Source organism: Mastomys coucha, unplaced genomic scaffold, assembly GCF_008632895.1.
Source record: "Mastomys coucha isolate ucsf_1 unplaced genomic scaffold, UCSF_Mcou_1 pScaffold5, whole genome shotgun sequence".
Classification (NCBI taxonomy): Eukaryota; Metazoa; Chordata; class Mammalia; order Rodentia; family Muridae; genus Mastomys; species Mastomys coucha.
The window spans coordinates 20952206-20972327 of record NW_022196911.1 but is presented as its reverse complement, the minus strand read 5'-3'; the positions used below and the strand labels follow the sequence as shown (position 1 = coordinate 20972327).

Here is a 20122-nt window from a genome sequence, read left to right as displayed (position 1 = left end):
AAAAAAAAAAAAAAAAAAAAAGAAACAACAACAACAACAAGAACAAACCCCTGTTGCCTCCCCCATCCCTATGCCTGCCACCCCATCCTCTCCCACTTATTGGCCCTGGCATTCCCCTACACTGGGGCACAGAACTTTCACAGGACCAGGGGCCTCTCTTCCCATTGATGACCGACTTTGCAATCCTCTACTATACACATGCTGCCAGAGCAATCAGTCCCACCATGTGAACTCCTTGGTTGGTGGTTGAGTCCCTGGGAGCTCTGAGGGTACTAGTTAGTTCATATTGTTGTTTGTCCTAAGCTGCTGGAAACCCTTCAGTTCCTTTGGTCCTTTCTCTAACTCCTTCATTGGGGACCGTGTACTCAGTTCAATGGATGGCTGTGAGCCTCTACTTCTGTATTAGTCAGATACTGTCTGAGCCTCTCAGGAGACAGCTATATCAGGCTGTATTGTCCTTCCTTCAGTCTCTGCTCCATAGTTAGTCTCTGCAACTCCTTCCATGGGTATTTTGTTCCTCCTTTTAAGAAGGAATGAAATGTCCACATTTTGGTCTTCCTTCTTCTTGAGTTTATTGTGGTTTGTGGGTTGTTCTTCGTGTATCCAAACATCTGGGCTAATAACCACTTATCAGAGAGTGCAAACCATGTATGTTCTTTTGTGATTGGGTTACCTCACTCATGATGATATTCTCCAGATCCATTCATTTCCCTAAGAATTTCATAAATTCATTGTTTTTAATAGCTGAGTATACTCCATTTTGTAGACGTACCACAATTTCTGTATCCATTCTTAACTGATGTCATACTTTAGGGAATATCTGGAAAGTTTGAGATCTAGAACACACCTGAAAGAAGTATACTCTTTTTAAGCAGGCCTGAGTAGGAAGACTTTTGCCTCTTAATCCCTGGAAGAACTGTAGAGCTATTTTAGTGTTCTGGAATCCTGGTCATGAATTTCTGATATCTCTCAATTTTCAATGTCATCTCTGTGACTTAATCTAGAATTTTTCATACTTGTTACTAGTCCTGTTGTTGAAAACTCCTCAAAATTAGGATTTGTACAGGCAGCATACTCACTCTGTCATGACCAATTAAAATAACATAAATGAAAAGATATCATTTGATATAAACCCTATGTGAGAATAATACTACAACACATGATGAGTGAGAATAGACCTAGAAGTATAAACTTTCATATTAACTAAAGAAAAAAATGAAGAGCCTCTTTATTTTACCATAAAAATAGCACATGCAATATGCAGATTTAAATTTCACCAGTTACAATTACATGTTTATAGCTCCCAAACTTTTAAGATTCATGAAGTGCCTGAGAAATTACTTGATAACAGTGTCTCATATATACTAGCATGTTATTGTATCTATGGGACATCAGGCCATGGGGCACAGGCTGTGATCAGCCAGATGTCAATCAAAAGTTGGAGGTAAGTTACCTTCTAATAATTCTAAAAACTAAAGGCCCGAAAGAATTCTCAATGACATAAACTTCTGTAACAATATGTAACATTCATATATTCATCAAATATCTAGAGAGATATGATTCCCTGTAATCAGTTTCTATTTCTCTGTATTTAATTAGCACATGGTATTTGTAGGAATTTTATCTCTCTCTGTCTCTTTTTTTTTACTGTGCTTTCTACATTTGTTATATTTACAGACATTTTCTGTATCCATTCTTCAATTGACAGATATCTGGGTTTTTCCAGCTTCTGGTTACTACAAATAATTCTGCTATGAACGTAGTAGAACAAGTGTCCCTTTGGTATGGTGGGGCATCTTTTGGGTATATGCCCAAGAGTGGTATAGATAGATGGGTCTTCAGGTAGAACAATTTGCAGTTTTCTGAGGAAATACCAGATTGATTAACAGAGTGTTTGTACCAGTATGCAATCGCACCAACAACCGAGGAGTTGTTCCTCTTTATCCACATCCTTACCAGCATATTCTGTCACTTGAGTTTTTGACCTTAGTCATTCTGACTGGTGTGAGGTGGAATCTCAGTTCATTTTTATTTGTATTTCTCTGATGACTAAGAACTTTTTACATTCCTTTAAGTGCTTCTTAGCCATTCAAGATGCTTCTGTTGTAGATTTTCTGTTTATCTCTGTATCCCATTTTTTATTTGGGTTATTTGAGTTTTTTGGGGGATAGCTTCTTGAGTTCTTTATATAGTTTTGATTTTAGCCCTCTATCAGATGTAGGGTTAGGGATCATTTTCTCCCAATCTGTAGATGGTTGATTTGTCCTATTAAGGGTATCTTTTGCTTTACATAGGTTTTTAAGTTTCATTGCACCTGTGCTTACCTGATGAAACCTAGTACAGTTTACTTTTAAGAAAAATAGCTTCCACCAGAACTTTTCATATTTTTATCAATTAATTGTTTCTAACACTGTATCTTGAACACAGTCATCCTCTCTCCCAAATTCTCTCAGATCTTCCTCATTCTTAAAGTTCTTTCATTATAAATTCTATAAAGTTTACTTTGTGTTGCTCAAGTAATCTTGGGTTTATTGCCTTTTAAAGAATGTGCTTAGCCTAACAAATAGTCATACCATTACACTAAAAGTAACCTCCCTTTTCACCAGCAGCTATCCAGTGTTACTAGGATTCAAAGTAGTGTTGGAAATTCATGCCTATCTTCCCTTTCTATTTGTGTTCGGATATTGTCTTATTTCAACATACACAGATCTTGTACATGCTGTAACACAATAACTGTGCATAAATATATTTAAAGGCAAAACATTAAAGTCATAAAACATGAAGCAATGAAGCAGTTATCTTTATCTGTATTTTTTAGCTTTCATAATGCTGATAATTGCTTTGCTGTCTATTGTAAAAAGAATGAGCTTAATCATGAACCTTGTGGAAAAAAAAAAAAAGAAGGACCAGGCTGATAAGTGCAGTCATTTAAACAATAGTAGGAAAAATATAATCCAAGTAAACAAACATATTACAATAGGATCTTAGGCCCACTAATTGAAATGGGGAATACACTTAGCACATTTAATTTGGTTAAGAATGTTGTTCTCCAGTTCATAATATATAAGGGAGAATATAACACTATTCTGCTGTGAAATAATCATTAAATGAGTATCATCTCCCTATATATTATTTCCCCATTACAGTGATGTTCAGAATGACACACATGGCCTGAGATTCAATCTTCATTATTAAAAAATACTATTTTTCACTTTATTATAAGATTATGGCACTTTTATATTTCTCATCTAGGTAAATAAGATTCTGGAAAAAGTGTAATCATGACTCATAACAAATGGGCCTAACATAGGAAAACACAAAGAAATTATGGATGTGATATTCATTACCCACCAACTGGGATTATCTGAAAGAGCAATATAACCTTGTAAAATTGAAGAAAGAGTATAAAATGCTAGAAATGTGCAAACCAGAGTCAAGATTGTCTGTGTGGCTCTGTTTTCAGCAGAGTTTCTGAGGGAGGCATGATTGTGGAGAATGTGTTGAACCCTCTTCTTGTGTCCATAAAGTATGACAATCATAAAAGTACTGGAACATACAATGAGCAGAGAAAATAGGACTTCAGGAAATACACAAAATGCTGTATACATTATACCTAATAGTTTGTCACTACCTATAAAGTGGCAGAATTCAAAGTCTTTCTTTTGTGTCTTATTTTTTTTATTTCTATTAGTAGCTGTATACATGGGGAAAAGCATATTTACTAGAATGAAAAGGATCCAGCAAAGAGAAATGGACAGGCCCATAAACTGTGTAGTTTTGGTTTTATATTCCTTCAAGCAAGAGTTCCTAGGGCTGATGGTGATTGCCTGAAAGACACTCAAGAAACAGGTGGTACAAATGGACATACTCCTGGCTAGTCTTTGAAAATAAAAAGTAAGTTTGCACCCACCATCATTGAATAACTGCTTCCACTCAAAAGCCCTCACTATTTCGGGGAGTCCTTTGGAGAGAATAATCAAGACATTGGATGTGAACACATGTATAAGAATTATATCGATTTTCTTCAATGTGTGTTCTTTGAAGTAAAACATTAGGTAGTAGAAAAGAAGAAAGAAGTTTCCTAGAATACCAAGCACCGTCTGAAGTGAAAACACTATTCCAAATGTCATGATCCTCAAGTCCATTATGTCATTCAGAAATTCTTATTTATTTATGTATTTTTTTACATCATGGCAACAATAAAATCTCTGAGCCAAAGCATATAGTGAAGTTTTCTTGGTTGGGACATGTGTGTAAGTATTACAAAACAACTATTTTGAGTCACAAAGCCATTTTATAGAGTATAGCAAGACTCTGTTTAAAAACAAATATTTTATCACCATTAATAATTTCCAGTGAAAAATTTGAAGTCCATAAGTGCACATGTTTATTCCCTTACATTTTAATGAAATGTTAGCATTAAGAACGATGGTGTTCCGTCCAGAGGGAAAGACTGGCTAGTGAATTCAAATGGAATGGATGCTCACTTCTATAGTCCAGCGTAGACAGTGATACAGGAAGAAAATAGACATTAGTTAGCATTTCAGTATAAAAGAAATTAATATTTTACTCATGTGATAATGAAGCCAGAAAACTGCACATGTTATTCAACAGAGTAAAAATGTAGTCCTTAAAGAAGTAATTTATTATAAGAAGTATAAGAGTGTAACAATAAGTTCAGGTTAAAAATTGGAACATGTACCCGATAGTAAGGCCTACAGTATTAACTAACTGAGACCCCTGGGAACTCCCGGAGATTAAGCCACCAATCAAAGAGCATACATGGGCTGGTTCATGTCCCCCCACTATCCCCATGACACAGGTAGCAGAGGACTGTCTTATCTGGCCTCAGTGGGAGAGTAGCACCTAATCTTGTGGAGAACTGATTCCCCAGGGAAGGTGAATCTGGGTGGCAGTGTGAGGAGGGGATGGGTGGTGGGTGGGTGAAGGGGATGGGGAGGAAAGAGGAGGGAGGATGAGGTAAAGAACTCTTGAAGGGTAAACTGAGAGGGGGCAATATTTGGAATGTAAATAAATGATACAGTTTAAGAAAATGTAACATGTTACTCTGACGAACAGCTCTCAACAAATTTCAAAAACTCACACATATTGATATATTTATGATTGCTCATTTGGCATCAGATTGTGGGAGAGAGCCTCAGCAAAACTATTCTCAGCCCCTTAGGATGAACAACAATATGAACTAACTAGTACCCTCAGAGCTCCCAGGGACTCCACCACCAACCAAGGAGTATACATGGTGGGACTGATTGTTCTGGCAGCACGTGTATAGTAAAGGATTGTAAAGTTGATCATCAATGGGAGGAGAGGCCCTCGACCCTGTGAAGGTTCTATGCCCCAATGTAGCAGAATGTCAGGGCCAATAAGTGGGAAAGGGTGGAGTGGCAAGCAGGGGGAGGGGGGAGGCAACAGGGGTTTGTTCTTGTTGTTGTTTTTTGTTTTTTTGTTTTTGTTTTTTGAGGGGAAACTGGGAAAAGAGAAATCATATGACATGTAATTAAAGAAAATATCTAATAAATAAACCTATTCTCTGTAGTAATCTCAGATGAAAATAGGTGATTCAAAGCTACTTGTCAATATGTACATATATAGGTATATATATACATATATAGGTATATATATACATATATACATGTATATATACATGTATATTATGTATATAATATATAGGTATATATAATACATATGTACATATATAATGAGCAAACAAGCAAATTATTTATATTGTAACATAAAAGGGAAAGACTATTAGAGATATTGGCTCTGATTAAGGATGAGGTTAAAGTCGATAGATCATGAATTGTTTCTCCTTTTACCATTGATAAATATGTTAATCAAGGATAGGTATGAATATATCTCTCAAAAATGTCCTTCTGGTGATGATATATTCAAAGAAAAAAATCACAGCATAGAAATAAGCAATAATAATCCTTTCTACCTCCATCTACACCTATGAGGGACAGGGGACTCACAGCCCTCTCTATCCCTTCCCCACAAATGGAGAGCTTGCCTCCAGGGAGTGCTCCAACCCAGGGACTCAGGTGAGATCACCATTTTCTCTCCAGTGACTAAGGCAGAACCAGCTAGGAGGCACAGGCCTCAAAAGTGGCAGGACAACTGGGATAGAATCCTTTCTACCTCAGTCTACACCTAGGAGGGACAGCAGATCCACAGCCCTCTCTGCATCTTTCCCGAAAGTGGAGAGCCTGTCTCCAGGGTGTGCTCTGACCCCAGGACTCAGGAGGGATGACTGATCCACAGCCCTCTGCGAACAGGTTTTCCCAGAGGAGAGTTGATAAGAGGCTTACAGACCCACAGTAGGAACAAGCTCCAGACAAAGACAGCAAGAACATCTAACACCAGAGATCAACACATGGCGAAAGGCAAACACAAGAATCTTGCCAACAGAAACCAAGACTACATGGCTTCATCAAAACCTAGTACTCTCACCACAGCAAGTCCTGGATATCCAAAACACCAGAAAAGCAAGATTTGGAACTAAAATAATATCTCATGATGGTGATAGAGGAATTTAAGAAGGACATGAATAACTCCCTTAAAGAAATACAGGAGAACACAGGCAAACAGGTTCAAGCCCTATAGAGGAAACACAAAAATCCCTTAAAGAATTACAAGAAAGCACACCCAAACAGGTGAAGGAATTGAACAAAACCACCTAGGACTTAAAAATGGAAGTAGAAACAGTTAAAAATCACAAAGAGAGACAACTCTGGAGATAGAAATCTTAGGATAGAAGTCAGGAACCATGGATGAAAGCATCACCAACAGAATACAAGGGATAGAAAAGAGAATCTCAGGTAAAGATACCATAGAAAACATTGACACAACAGTCAAAGAAAACACAAAATGTAAAAAGTTCCTAACCCAAAACATCCAGGAAATCTAGGACACAAATGAGAAGACCAAATCGAAGGATAATAGGTATAGAAGAGAGTGAAGACCTCCAACATAAAGTGCCAGTAAATATCTTCAAAAAATTGTAAAAGAAAACTTCCCTAACCTAAAGAAAGAGATGCCCATGAACATACAAGAAGCCTATAGAACTCCAAATAGATTGGACCAGAAAAGAAATTCCTCCTGCCACATAATAGTCAAAACACCAAATTCACCAAACAAAGAAAAAATATTAAAAGCAGTGAGCGAAAGAGGTCAGGTAACATATAAAGGCAGACCTATCAGAATTACATCTAAATTCACACCAGAGACTTTGAAAGCCAGAAAATCCTGCATTGATGATATACAGATCCTAAGAAAACACAAATGCCAGCCCAGGCTACTATACCCAGCAAAACTCTCAATTACCATAGATGGAGAAACCAAAGTATTCCATGACAAAACCAAATTTAGACAATATCATTCCACAAATCCAGCCCTTCAAACGGTAATAAACGGAAAACTCTAAAACAAGGTGGGAAACTACATCCTAGAAAAAGCAAAAAAGTAATCTTCCAACAAAACTAAAAGAAGATAGTTACATGAACAGAATTCTGACTCCAACAACAAAAATAACAGGAAGCAACAATTACTTTTCTTTAATATCTATTTATATCAATTGACTCAATTCCCCAATAAAAAGACATAGACTATCAGACTGAGTGTGTAATCAGGACCCAACATTTTGTTGCATACAGGAAACCCACCTCAGTGACAAAGACAGACACTACCTCAGAATAAAAGGCTGGAAAATAATTTTCCAAGTCAATTGTCCCAGGAAAGAGTAGCCATTCTAATATTGAATAAAATCGACTTTCACCCTAAAGTGATCAAAAAAGATAAGAAGGGACACTTCATACTCATCAAAGGTATGATCTACCAAGATGAACTCTCAATTCTGAACCTCTATACTAAAAATGTAAGGGCATCTTCATTCATAAAAGAAACTTTACTAAAGCTCAAAGCACACGTTGCACTGCACACAATAATGCTGGGAGATTTCTATACCCCACTCTCTGCAACGGACAGATCATGGAAACAGAAACTAAACAAAGACACAGTGAGACTAACAGAAGTTATGAAACAGATGGATTTAACAGATATCTATAGAACTTTTAATCCTAAAACAAAAGGATATACCTTCTCAGCACCTCATGGTACCTTCTCCAAAACTGACTGTATAATTGGTCACAAATCAGGCCTCAACAGATACAAGAAGATTCAAATAATTCCTTGCATCCTATCAGATCACCATGGATTAAGGCTGCTCCTCAATAACAACATAAACAATAGAATGCCCACATAAATGTGGAAGCCTTACAAAACTCTACTCAATGATAACTTGGTCAAGGAAGGAATAAAGAAATAAATTAAAGACTTTAGAGAGTTTAATGAAAATGAAGCCACAACGTAACCAAACTTATGGGACACAATGAAAGCAGTCCTAAGAGGAAAACTCATAGCTTTAAGTGCCTCCAAAAAGGAACTGGAGAGAGCATACACCAGCAATTTGACAACACATCTGAAAGCTCTAGAACACAAAGAAGCAATTTCACCTAATAGGAGTCAAAGTCAGGAAATAATTAGACTCAGGGCTGAAATCAACCAAATAGAAACAAAAAGAACTATATAAAGAATCAATCAAACCAGGAGCTGGTTCTTTGAGAAAATCAACAAAATAGATAAACCCTTAACCCGACTTACTAGAAGGCACAGAGACAGTATCCTAATTAAGAAGATCAGAAATGATAAAGGAGACATAACAACAGACACCGAGGAAACCAAAAAATCATGAGATCCAATTACAAAAGCCTATACTCAACAAAACTGGAAAACCTGGATGAAATGGACAATTTTCTAGACAGATACCAGGTAACAAAGTTAAATCAAGATCAGATCAACAATATAAACAGTATCATATCTGCTAATGAAATAGAAACAGTAAATAATAGTCACCCAACCAAAAAGAGCACAGGACCAGATGGGTTAGGTGCAAAGTTTTATCAGACCTTCAAAGAAGACCAAATACCAATACTCCTCAAACAATTCCACAAAATAGAAACAGATGGAACTCAATTCGTTCTATGAAGCTACAATTACTCTTATACCTAAACCACACAAAGACCTAACAAAGAAAGAAAATTTCAGATCAATTTCCTATATGAATATCAAAGAAAAAATACTCAATAAAATTCTTGTAAACTGAATCCAAGAACACATCAAAAAGGATCATCGATCATGATCAATAGGCTTCATCCCAGGCATACAGGGATGGTTCAATATACAAAAATCCTTCAATGTAATTCACCATATAAACAAACCCAAAGAAAAAAAACCATATGATCATCTCATTAGATGCTGAGAAAGTTTTTGACAAAATCAAATATCCCTTCATGATAAAAGTCTTGGAAAGATCAGGAATTCAAGGCCCATAATTAAACATAGTAAAAACAATATACAGCAATCCAGTAGCCAACATAAAACTAAATAGAGAGAAGCTTGAAGCAATCCTACTAAAATCACGGACTAGACAAGGCTTCCCACTCTCTCCCTACCTATTCAATATTGTACTTGAAGTCCTAGCCAGAGCAATTAGACAACAAAGGGAGATCAAAGGGATATGAATTGGAAAGGAAGATGTCAAATCATAACTATTTGCTGATGATATGAAGTATACTTAACATGACCCCAAAAATTCCACCAAGGATCTCCTAAACCTGATAAACAACTTCAGCAAAATAGCTGAATACAAAATTAACTCAAGCAAATCAGTGGCCTTCCTTTACACGAAGGATAAACATGCTGAGAAAGAAATTAGGGAAACAACACCCTTCACAATAGTCACAAATAATATAATATACCTTGGTGTGACTCTAACTAAGCAAGTAAAAGATCTGTTTGACAAGAACTTCAAGTCTCTGAAGATGGAAATTGAAGAAGATCTCAGAAGATGGAAAGATCTCCCTTGTTTGTGGATTGGCAGGATTAAATAGTAAAAATGGTCATCTTGCCAAAAGCAATCTACAGATTCAATACAATCCCCATCAAAATTCCAACTCAATTATTCACAGACTTAGAAAGAGCAATTTGCAAATTCATCTGGAATAACAAAAGTCCCAGGATAGCCAAAACTACTCTCAACAATAAAGGAACCTCTGGTGGAATCACCATCTCAGACCTTAAGCTGTACTACAGAGCAATTGTGATAAAAACTGCATAGTATTGGTACAGTGCCAGGCAGGTAGATCAATGGAATAGAGTTGAAGACCCAGAAATAAACCCACACACCTATGGTCACTTGATCTTTGACAAAGGAGCTAAAACTATCCAGTGGAAAAAAGACAGCATTTTCAACAAACGGTGCTGGCTCAACTGGCAGTTAGCATGTAGAAGAATGCAAATTGATCCATTCCTATGTCCTTGTACAAATCTCAAGTCCAACTGGATCAAGGAATTCCACATAAAACCAGATACACTGAAACAAATAGAAAAGAAAGTGGGGAAGAACCTCGAGCACATGAGCACAGGGTAAAATTTCCTGAACAGGACACAAATAGCTTATGCTCTAAGATTAAGAACTGACAAGTGGGACCTCATAAAATCACAAAACTTCTGTAAGGCAAAAGACACTATCAATAGACAAAACAGCAACCAACAGATTGGGAAAAGGTCTTTACCAATTCTACATCTGATAATATCCAGTGTATACAAAGAACTCTAGAAGTTGTACTCCAGAGAACCAAATAACCCTATTAAAAATGGGATACATAGCTAAACAAATGTATACATTGATTATGTAGCCTAAAGATTAAGCTAGACATAAGCCTATGCAGTTATAATCACACAGCAAATAATACCACCTATTGATTTTATGACAGAATTGTAACAAAGATAGTTGTGTAAATTATATTTCTATTTCATGAGGTACCATGACACCAGGGGAAAGAGAAGCTTCCAGTACCCAATGGGTATGGCTGTAGCTGAAATGCTCAGAGAAGGCAAAGATAGTACCTGTAGAGACCATCTGCAGCAGATAGGCATGGCCCAGGTCAAGGGATGGGGGCACCCATCCACCTCAATTTTTTTAATGTAGAAATGTTAAAAGGCTTTCTAAACAATTTACAACTGCAAAGAAAAGTAACAATAATCACTATTTAGCTAAGGTCATTTCATACCCTCTATACAATCTGAGAGATGACTTTGAAGATAGATGATCACCTAATTTCAAAAGGTAATCTGGGGCAGTTTAGTGAATTAAGAAATGAGAACATTACCTGGCTTCTTGAACAGATAATCACATAATTTTGCACTCAATGACACTATGTCAGCTACATTTTGAAATGTTCAGCTGATACTAGTTTATTTCCACTGTATCAAATTGCCCACATCATGATAAATACATTTTATACAGTGTAAATCAATGGCAATTTCCTATGTCTACTTTGAATTTAATATGTTAAGATAGACCCAGTATTTTTTACATTAAAATATTTTTATGATTTAATGATGAAAACATGATGGGATATCTCAGATAAAGATTAGCACAGTATTATTTTAATAACAATTGTTCAAAATTCTTTATCAACTATGAAACAGAAATTAATATGTAAAATAACACTGGCGTAGATTAGTATTGAGGGCAAGATTAGTTATTAAAGGGCTTGCATCACAATTGGAGGCTTCATATTCAATCTCTAGAACTCAAATAAAATAACTAATGTGTTGTCATGTAATCTTTACAGATGCATTATTATGTTTTTATTATAGCATGATTACATAATTATCTCCTTTATGCATGTTATCAGCATTGGACTTTTTAAAATTTTTATTAGATATTTTCTTTACTTAGATGTCATATGACATCTCCTTTCCCAGTTTCTCCTTTGAAAAAAAGAAAAAAATTAAGATAAAACAACACAAAACAAAACAAAAAACAAACAAATCCTGTTCCTCCTCCCACCCCCCACTCACCAACTTACCCTCTCTTGCTTACTGGCCCTGGCATTCCCCTATACTGGGGCATAGAACCTTCACAGCACCAAGGGCCTCTCCTCCCACTGATGACTGACTTGGCCATCCTCTGTTACATATGCTGCTGGAGCCATTAGAACCCAAAAACCAAAGCAAATTGAAATGCAACATTTGGAGCCAAATGTCCTACTAAGATATCTACTGTTCCATGCTTGTAAATAAGGTTCCCCAACCATTTAGAAAAGAAATAACTAAGACTGTAGTAACCTGAGCAAGAATAATTTGCTTTGAGGCTGTGTCTCCTAGGAATGTCAGAAAGTATACACATAAAACCTTGAATATAAGAGAAATGAAAATATAAATGTTAATGCCATTCACTTTTGGTCTAAGCACTGGAGAGTGAGAATCAAAAGTTACTTGCAGTCCCTGAACATCAAAGCTGGTCTATTTGGAGTTACAGTCAACTGAGAGACCTTATCTCAAAATTCCCAAAAGTAATAACACAAAGTTTATTTAAGGAACTCCAAATGAGATTGTACTGTGAATAAATGAACACAGTCAATAGAGAATGCATCTGAACTTACATAGAATCTATACACCAATACATGTAAACAAAGAAAAGATATTGTTGTTAGAAATTTAAAAGTAAAGCCGTTGATTTTTAATCCCCATATTTAGTCAAACATTTTATTTATAATGCCAAACAGTGGATGGAGCTTGGGGAGTTTTAAGGAACAACAGGTGCAAGGATTATGGCCTCTAAGGGGATAGGAACTCCACATGAAGACCAACAAAGTCAACTAACCTGGACTCTTCAGGCTCTCAGAGTCTGAACCACCAAGCAAAGTATATGCATGGGCTAGACCTAGATCTCCCAATACATATGTAGCAGATGTGCAGCTTGGGCTTCATGTCAGTCCCAGACAAGTGGAATGTGTTCTATCCCAAAAGCTGTTGCCTGTATGTAGGATGTATTATTCTAGCTCGGCTGCCTTGTGGGGCCTCAGCAGAGGAGGAAACTCCAACCTCAGTGATACTTGAAGTGCCAGGGTGGGAGGTTATTCAGGGGGTCCCCACCACCTCAATGAAGAATAGGAAGGTAGGAGGGGGAAGGATTGTAGGAGGGAGTGATTGGGAGGAGGGATCTGAGTTGTATGTAAACTGAATAAGTAAAAAAATAAAATAAAAGCTTGTTAAAGTCAGTAAACTATAAGACATACATGGATAGTCTGAAATATGAAAAATTGTGCAGTGTATGTTTAAACAAAACCAAATATTTTTATGGACATATTCCTATGATTAACTATTTGCCTGCCATGACCATAGTTCTAGATGCCATCAACATCAACTATGAAAACTGGGAAACACAATATTAAGGTTTTAGGAACAATTGAGTATCTCTAAACAAGGGAGAATGAAATAATGAACATATAATTCATTCTAGTTTGAACATTGTACAAAACACCCAATGATGATGTCATCTTCCCTTCAGTGACTGTTTGAAAATTCCAAGAGGAAAGTAACCAGTGCAATCAGGGCATCATTGATCAAGTCCCTTCTTACTATAGAAGCTGACTTAGATTCTAGTTTTTTTACAGATTGGCATGACAGTAATTTCATTTTAATCATTGTCAAACATGAGATAGTTTGATTCCAGAATCTAAGATTTTCATAATTAAAAATTTGTGTGTGATTAATGTAAAATTTAGAAATATGGAAACACAAATGACATAATTACTATAATTATGAAATCAGAGTCAATATATCATTGGGGTGACTCACTAAGAGTCAGCAGCAGAGAAGATTTTATAACTTGTTTGAAATATCAGGAATTAGTACCAGTTCACAGAAATACTTCTTGTTAGCTCTCTTACTTATAGCCCAGAACATTTTGTTCTTTCATAGTTGAAACTTGTCTATATGTGTGTCCATCCCATAATCCCTTCTCCAGAATAAAACACTTTCTCTGCTTAACAGACTCAGTACAAATTACATACTTCACTCTTGTCCTCTGCAGAACCTTCAGCTCCGTATGCAGCTGCTAGCATGCTGTCAGCATTGTAGGAGAGATGGAGAGAATCCCTGATAAAAGTTCATAGCTCTGTGGCTTTATCTCCCTTAGTATGGGAATCATTATCTCCTCTGCATTGACAATGACAGTGTTGGCTTTGGGAGCTAATAACTTTTCTGAGACTTCTTCCAGTTCCTAATCACCAGAGTTGATTTCTTGTTTCCTGTGATTGTCTCAAAAGAGATAAAGTATTTGGAGAGTCTCATAGAACCCCAAGAGTGCTGATTTCTTGTTTCTTGTGATTGTCTCAAAAGAGATAAAGTGTTTGGAGAGTCTCATAGAATCCCAAGAGTGCTGACGGCTGGCAGGGAGGAAAGGTTCTTGGTACATCAGGCTTTGCCTTGTCAAGAGTCTTGCACAGAAGCATGTGTGTCCCCTTGGAAATCACACCTCTCTGGGTTAATCTACACAAAGTAAACTATTAATTTTCAGATCCCACAACTCTTTCATTTTAGAGCACTAATATAGAACAAAAAAGATTCAGTCAGGAATTTAGGGATAGTTAATGAAGTATCAGTAACAGGAAAACATGACATCACAATCTACACTGGAAACTATTGCCTTTTTGTACAAGATGTTTTAAATTGACTAAAATTGGAGGTAACTAAACATAGTAGCAGAATTACAAACATCACACTAGCAGTGGCAGGAAGGCGCTACTTTTACATATATAACTATACCCCACAAAATAAGTCAACAGTATTCATTAAATGCCACATAACCGACTGCTTCATCCCTAGTCTAAGATCATAAAACAAACATCAGAAGAAACTACAGTTGTCTCTTATGAAGAAAATAATGAGCAGTCACCATTCTTAAATTAGTGACTACACTTCCACTATTCACTAAGAATCCCAATGTTGAAATGTTGAATCAATTAGAGAATTAGCCAGGTAGAATCTGAAGAGGAAACACTTCTGTCATCCTTTATTCCCTAAGTTGGCAGACTTTCTAGAGATTCTATAATCTACTAGAGTATATTTTGAAAAGCAAAATTGTAGTTATGGTTCCAGCATATGACAGGAACTTTATCTTAATTAAAATTAGCCAAAGAATGAAGCTGATGAAGCAGGATTCTGAAAAATTATTTATATGTTGTGATTTAAAGTTCCTTGTCCTGATAGATGTGGTCTACCAATGAGATTAACAACTAGAAAACAACTTAGATGGAAATAATCAGCACTGCAATACATTCATAGAATAAATGAAGAAATCTTCTACATATACAATTCTGAGAGCAGCAATGTACCACTAGTAGGGCTTCTTCTGCTGTCCACCTACTACGAGTCGTTACAGTAGAGAAAACTGACAGTTCCTTTTTCAACAGCTATCAAATGCTAATAACTCAACTGGGTGTCCAATTGCTTGCTCACTTTTCCAGTCTATTTTGGAATTTTTTTCAATCTTGGCCGACTATATGTCTTCATTAAAGTTTCATACTTGCAGAGAATTACATGTGCATATGCACAATTATGACCAGAATACATTGTTTCCTAGATGTTTGGAATGATTTTTGTCTCTTATTATCTTTCCAGTTATGTTTTAGAGAAGATCAATGAGTCTGAATTGGTGTATTCAATATGTATGTCTTATTCATTTATAAGAACACTGTAGTCCTTTATTTTTTCTGATCATTCATCATTTGGTAGCAGGCCTTGTACTAATTATTGTCTACATGAAGAAATTCATCTAAGAAATATTAAGAGATATTGTGAGCTATACTAGTAATAAGTTTTAGTAATAAGTCAAGAGGAGTCAGTACAATAATACTATTTGCATTTAACAAAATGTTAAAGTTTTGTTATCTCTATGACTTACGTGCTATCTAGTCACATGATAGAGTAGCATGACATTTTTATGATATAAAGGTTGGTGTGTGGAAAGGAGTAAAGGTATAGGGCTCACTCATGCAAAACTTCACATTCTTAGGCAGAAGAATATTTCTCCAGTATGATTACTATTGCCTGTCTTGTAAGTTTTTATTCACTGAAGATTTCACAGATGTATCATTCTCCTCAATCTAAAAGAGAAATCAATGAGTTGGACTTCAAATGAAACATTGTCTTCTATATAATAAAAAGTTACAAGAATGAAAAGTACAAGTTACAAATTAATAAAAATATGAATAATACATATCTCTGAATAAAACACATCTGTTCATATTTTATTACTTTAATGTTATATATTTTTGAAAACTATATTAATATTATTGTAAAATATAGTATTTTACAAAGGCACATTGAAGATAAATCTTAAGCCATTTCAAATATGATTGACAGCCATGACTCTGTGGTGATAAGCTTCAAATAGAGAGTGGTCATATTTAATATTAAAGGTCCTTCTGGAAAGATATAGCCACAAACGGTACATGAATGCCTTGGGAAGCTGCTATTGAGTGTATCCTGTGATGTCTAGGCAAGAATCAGGAACTCTATGTCATTCAGGATGAGCTGTGATCATAAATTGTCAATGGGTTGGTGACAACTGAATTACTTTTATTCTCCGAGGTCAGATTGGATAGTACCATATATGGGATCTTAATTTTAAAGGAGTCCCATCAATATAATGAGTAATATGTAGGTTTCAGCTATTAAAAAGGATGAATTCATGAAGTTCTTAGGCAAATGGATGAAACTAGAAAATATCATCCCGAGTGAGGTAACCCAATCACAAAAAACACACATGGCATGCACTCACTGACAAGTGGCTATTATCCCAGAAGTTCAGGAAACTCAAGATACAATTCACAAACCACATGAACCTTAAGAAGAAGGAAGACCACAGTGTGGATACTTCAGTCTTTCTTAGATGGGGGATTAAAATACCCAAGATAGAAAATACAGAGACGAAGTTTGGGACAGAAAGTGAAGGAAAGGCCATCCAGTGGCTGTCCCACCTAGGGATCCATCCCATATACAGTTACCATTGTAGATGCCAAGAAGTGCTTACTGACAGGAGCCTAGTATAGCTGACTCCTGAGAGGCTCCACCAGTGCCTGACAAATACAGAAGTGGATGCTAACACCCATACATTGGATTGAACACATAGTTCCCAATGGAGAAGCTAAAGAAAGAACCCAAGGAGCTGAAGGGGTTTGTAACCCCATAGGAAGAACAACAATATGAACTAACCAGTACCCTCAGAGCTCCCAGGGTCTAACCCACCAACCAAAGAGTACACATGGAGGTACTCATGGCTCCAACTGCATATGTAGCAGAGGATGACCTTGTGGCACATCAGTGAGAGGAGAGGCCCTTGGTCTCATGAAGGTTTGATGCTACACATAGGGAGGGATTTGTTCAGCCCTTGCTCACTCTTTGATTGAAGTTTCAGTCTCTGGGAGTCCCCAAGGGTCTAGATTAGTTGACTGTGTTAGTCTTCCTGTAGAGTCCCTGTACTCTTCAGGTCCCTCAATCCTTCCCCCACATCTGCCACAAGACTCCCTGACCTCCATCTAATGTTTGGCTGTGGGACTCTGCCTATCTTTCCATTGGTCACTGGGTAGAACCTCTCAGAAGAGAGTTATGCTAGGCTCCTGTTTGCTGGCATCTCAGAGTATCATTAATAGTGCCAGGGTTTGGTTCTTGCCCATGAGATGGGTTTCTATTTAGGCAAGTCATTGGTTAGCCATTCCTCCTATTTCTGTTCAATCTTTGCCCCTTCATATCGCATAAGCAGGTCATGATTTTGTTCCAAGGTTTTGTGGGTGGGTTGCTGTCCTTATCCCTCCATTGGGAGTCCTGCCTGCCTATAGAAGAAGGGAACTTCAGGACCTGTATGTTCCAATACTAGGAGTGTCAGGTAAAGTCCCCCTCTGGAGTGTCCCACAAAATTCTTTAAATTCAACTAAATGCAGTTTGTATCAGACAATTAGTCATAAGACTATTAGTTATATAGGATGAGATCTAGAGTGTTGAATGATAAATTTCCCTTCCAGTCTTAGATAAATGAATATTTATTCCCCAGACAGGGGTTTTCTTTATAGATATTTTGAGGCGTTCACTTGCTAAAGCCTTACTAAAAGCAGTAGACTAGGCCTTATCCAATTTGTATAGTCCTATCCAATTTGAAATAACACTCAGTGCCTTATATGTGAGTAGACATATTATTAGTTTTAATGAGAATGTTCTCAACAGAGGGTGAACTGTTTTAGAAAGATTAAGAGTTGTGTCTTTCTTAGAGGTGATGTGATGCTGAGTTCAGCTTTAACATTTCAAAATACGCCAACATTTCATTAGTGCTCTTTCTGACTTGTGCTTATTTATTAAATGTAGACTCTTAGGGTGCCTCTCTGTAGCCACATTCTTTTCAATGATATCTGTGGACTCACTCTCTAAAATTTTAAGTGTCATTTAAATGCTTTTTACTATGAATAGCCTTGGTCATGTTGGTCAAGGTATGTTGGTACAGCAAGAGATAAGTAATGGAGATACTCATGCTGACTGTTCCTCAAAGTTCTGAATGTTTCTATGCTCATTGGTCTTCACTTGCCCTTTCAATCATCTCACCACAAGACCCATTTCATTTGTTTGTTTTGTTTGATTGGTTTTTTTTTGTTTTGTTTTAACTGATACAGTTTTAGTCCTCATCTATTTTAGAGAAGTTTTGATGAGTTTAGGAGGCAAAATATAAATGGTAAAAATATATCACTGTGGGGAAGTTCCTTGACCAAAGACTTTTGTCTCCTAACTTCTTGTAGTTCTCATGAGCTTTCCCAATACTTTTTGATCCAGTTTTTGTCTTATGTTGCAGGTATGTCCACTGAGAGGTCTTGACTGAAAGAAAGTTTCTATTATCACTAAAACTTGAGGCAGTGGTTGTAGGAGAAGGCCTCCTGAAAAGAATGTCAAGTTTCATCTGAAGTGAGAATAAAAATTTCCTTTGGAGTTGGAGTGAAGTTTCATAGAGTGATAGTAAAATTCAAAATGCAATCAGGATGTCCTGATATCAGTGTTTTCCATGTACTAGAGAACTATTCAGTCTACACTTCAAAAGGAAATAGTCTGAGAGCTGTCACCAAAACTGTAAGATTCATCTAGCAATTTCCTCAAAAAATAAAAACAAAAAGCAATTAATGGTAGCTTATCATGAAAATCAAGAATATAAAGATTTGTTAAAATTTACAGTGGATCTCTCCTCATCACATTCCCCAGGGAGCACCCCAAAATTTTCTCTCATTTCTTGTGCACACTTCTTCTGTATATGGTTTTCTCCTTTTTTGTGTTTTTCCTTCACAGCTCTCAGTATTCTCTCCTTACCTTCTTTGCTCAGTTTGCCTTTTTTAAAAAAAAGATTTATTTATTTACTATACGTAAGTATACTGTAGCTGCCTTCAGATACCTCAGAAGAGGGAACCAGGTCTCATTACAGATGGTTGTGAGCCACTATGTGGTTGCTGGGATTTGAACTCAGGACCTTCAGAAGAGCAGTCAGTTCTCTTAACCACTGAGCCATAGCTCCAGCCCATCACTTTGTCTCTTTAAGAAACTAATGCCTAAACTATTCAATTAGCCTCAATGAAAACTACCCAACAATTTTGACAGCATGCTGCTAGTTATGTGTGATAGAATAACTTCCTTCAGTCTCCTCTAGTTATTCCTATAAATACTAGTATTAAGATAGAAAACAAACAAACAAACAAACAAAAACAAATTGTTAAAGTTTGACTTAGACATACAAGTGGCTTCTGTCAGGTATTAAGGCATTTTTTCATTAATTCTTCAAGAATTCCTTGCAACACCATTTTCATCTGCCAAAATGACTCAGAGTATGTTAAAAGCATGGTTAAAGACAATACCTGCATAATTCTGGTGGAACTATAAACTTCTCTAGACACAGTGAAATGTACAATGACTGTTCTTCAGAAAACTATAAATTCATCTACATCAAGATTCATCTATAACACTCTTGGGCATATACTCAAAGAATGTTTAATGCAACCACAATATCATTTGGTCAACCATGTTCATTTCTGCTCTATTAATAATAGCTGAAAATTTGGAACAAACTAGATGGATAAATGGATAAAGAAAATGTCAGATGCCATGCTCTCTGGGGCCACTGGGCCAAGTCAGGTTACCCTGAGCAGCTTGCCATCCTATAGGG

The 20122-nt window shown here is 36.5% G+C and overlaps 1 protein-coding gene and 1 long non-coding RNA gene across 2 annotated transcripts in view; both read right to left on the bottom strand.

Moving 5' to 3' along the window:
* LOC116077560 overlaps nt 1–20122 on the bottom strand; it is a 98187-nt gene that overhangs the window by 28009 nt on the left and 50056 nt on the right. The window lies entirely within an intron of this gene.
* Nucleotides 3249–4160, bottom strand: LOC116077559 (vomeronasal type-1 receptor 4-like). The gene has a single exon (XM_031352179.1). It carries the CDS (start codon nt 4143–4145, stop codon nt 3249–3251), a length of 897 nt encoding a protein of 298 aa, XP_031208039.1. The 5' UTR covers nt 4146–4160.

Excerpts from the sequence above, each read along its gene's own strand:
- LOC116077559 (XM_031352179.1), bottom strand. The coding sequence starts at position 4,145 with ATGGACTTGAGGATCATGACATTTGGAATAGTGTTTTCACTTCAGACG.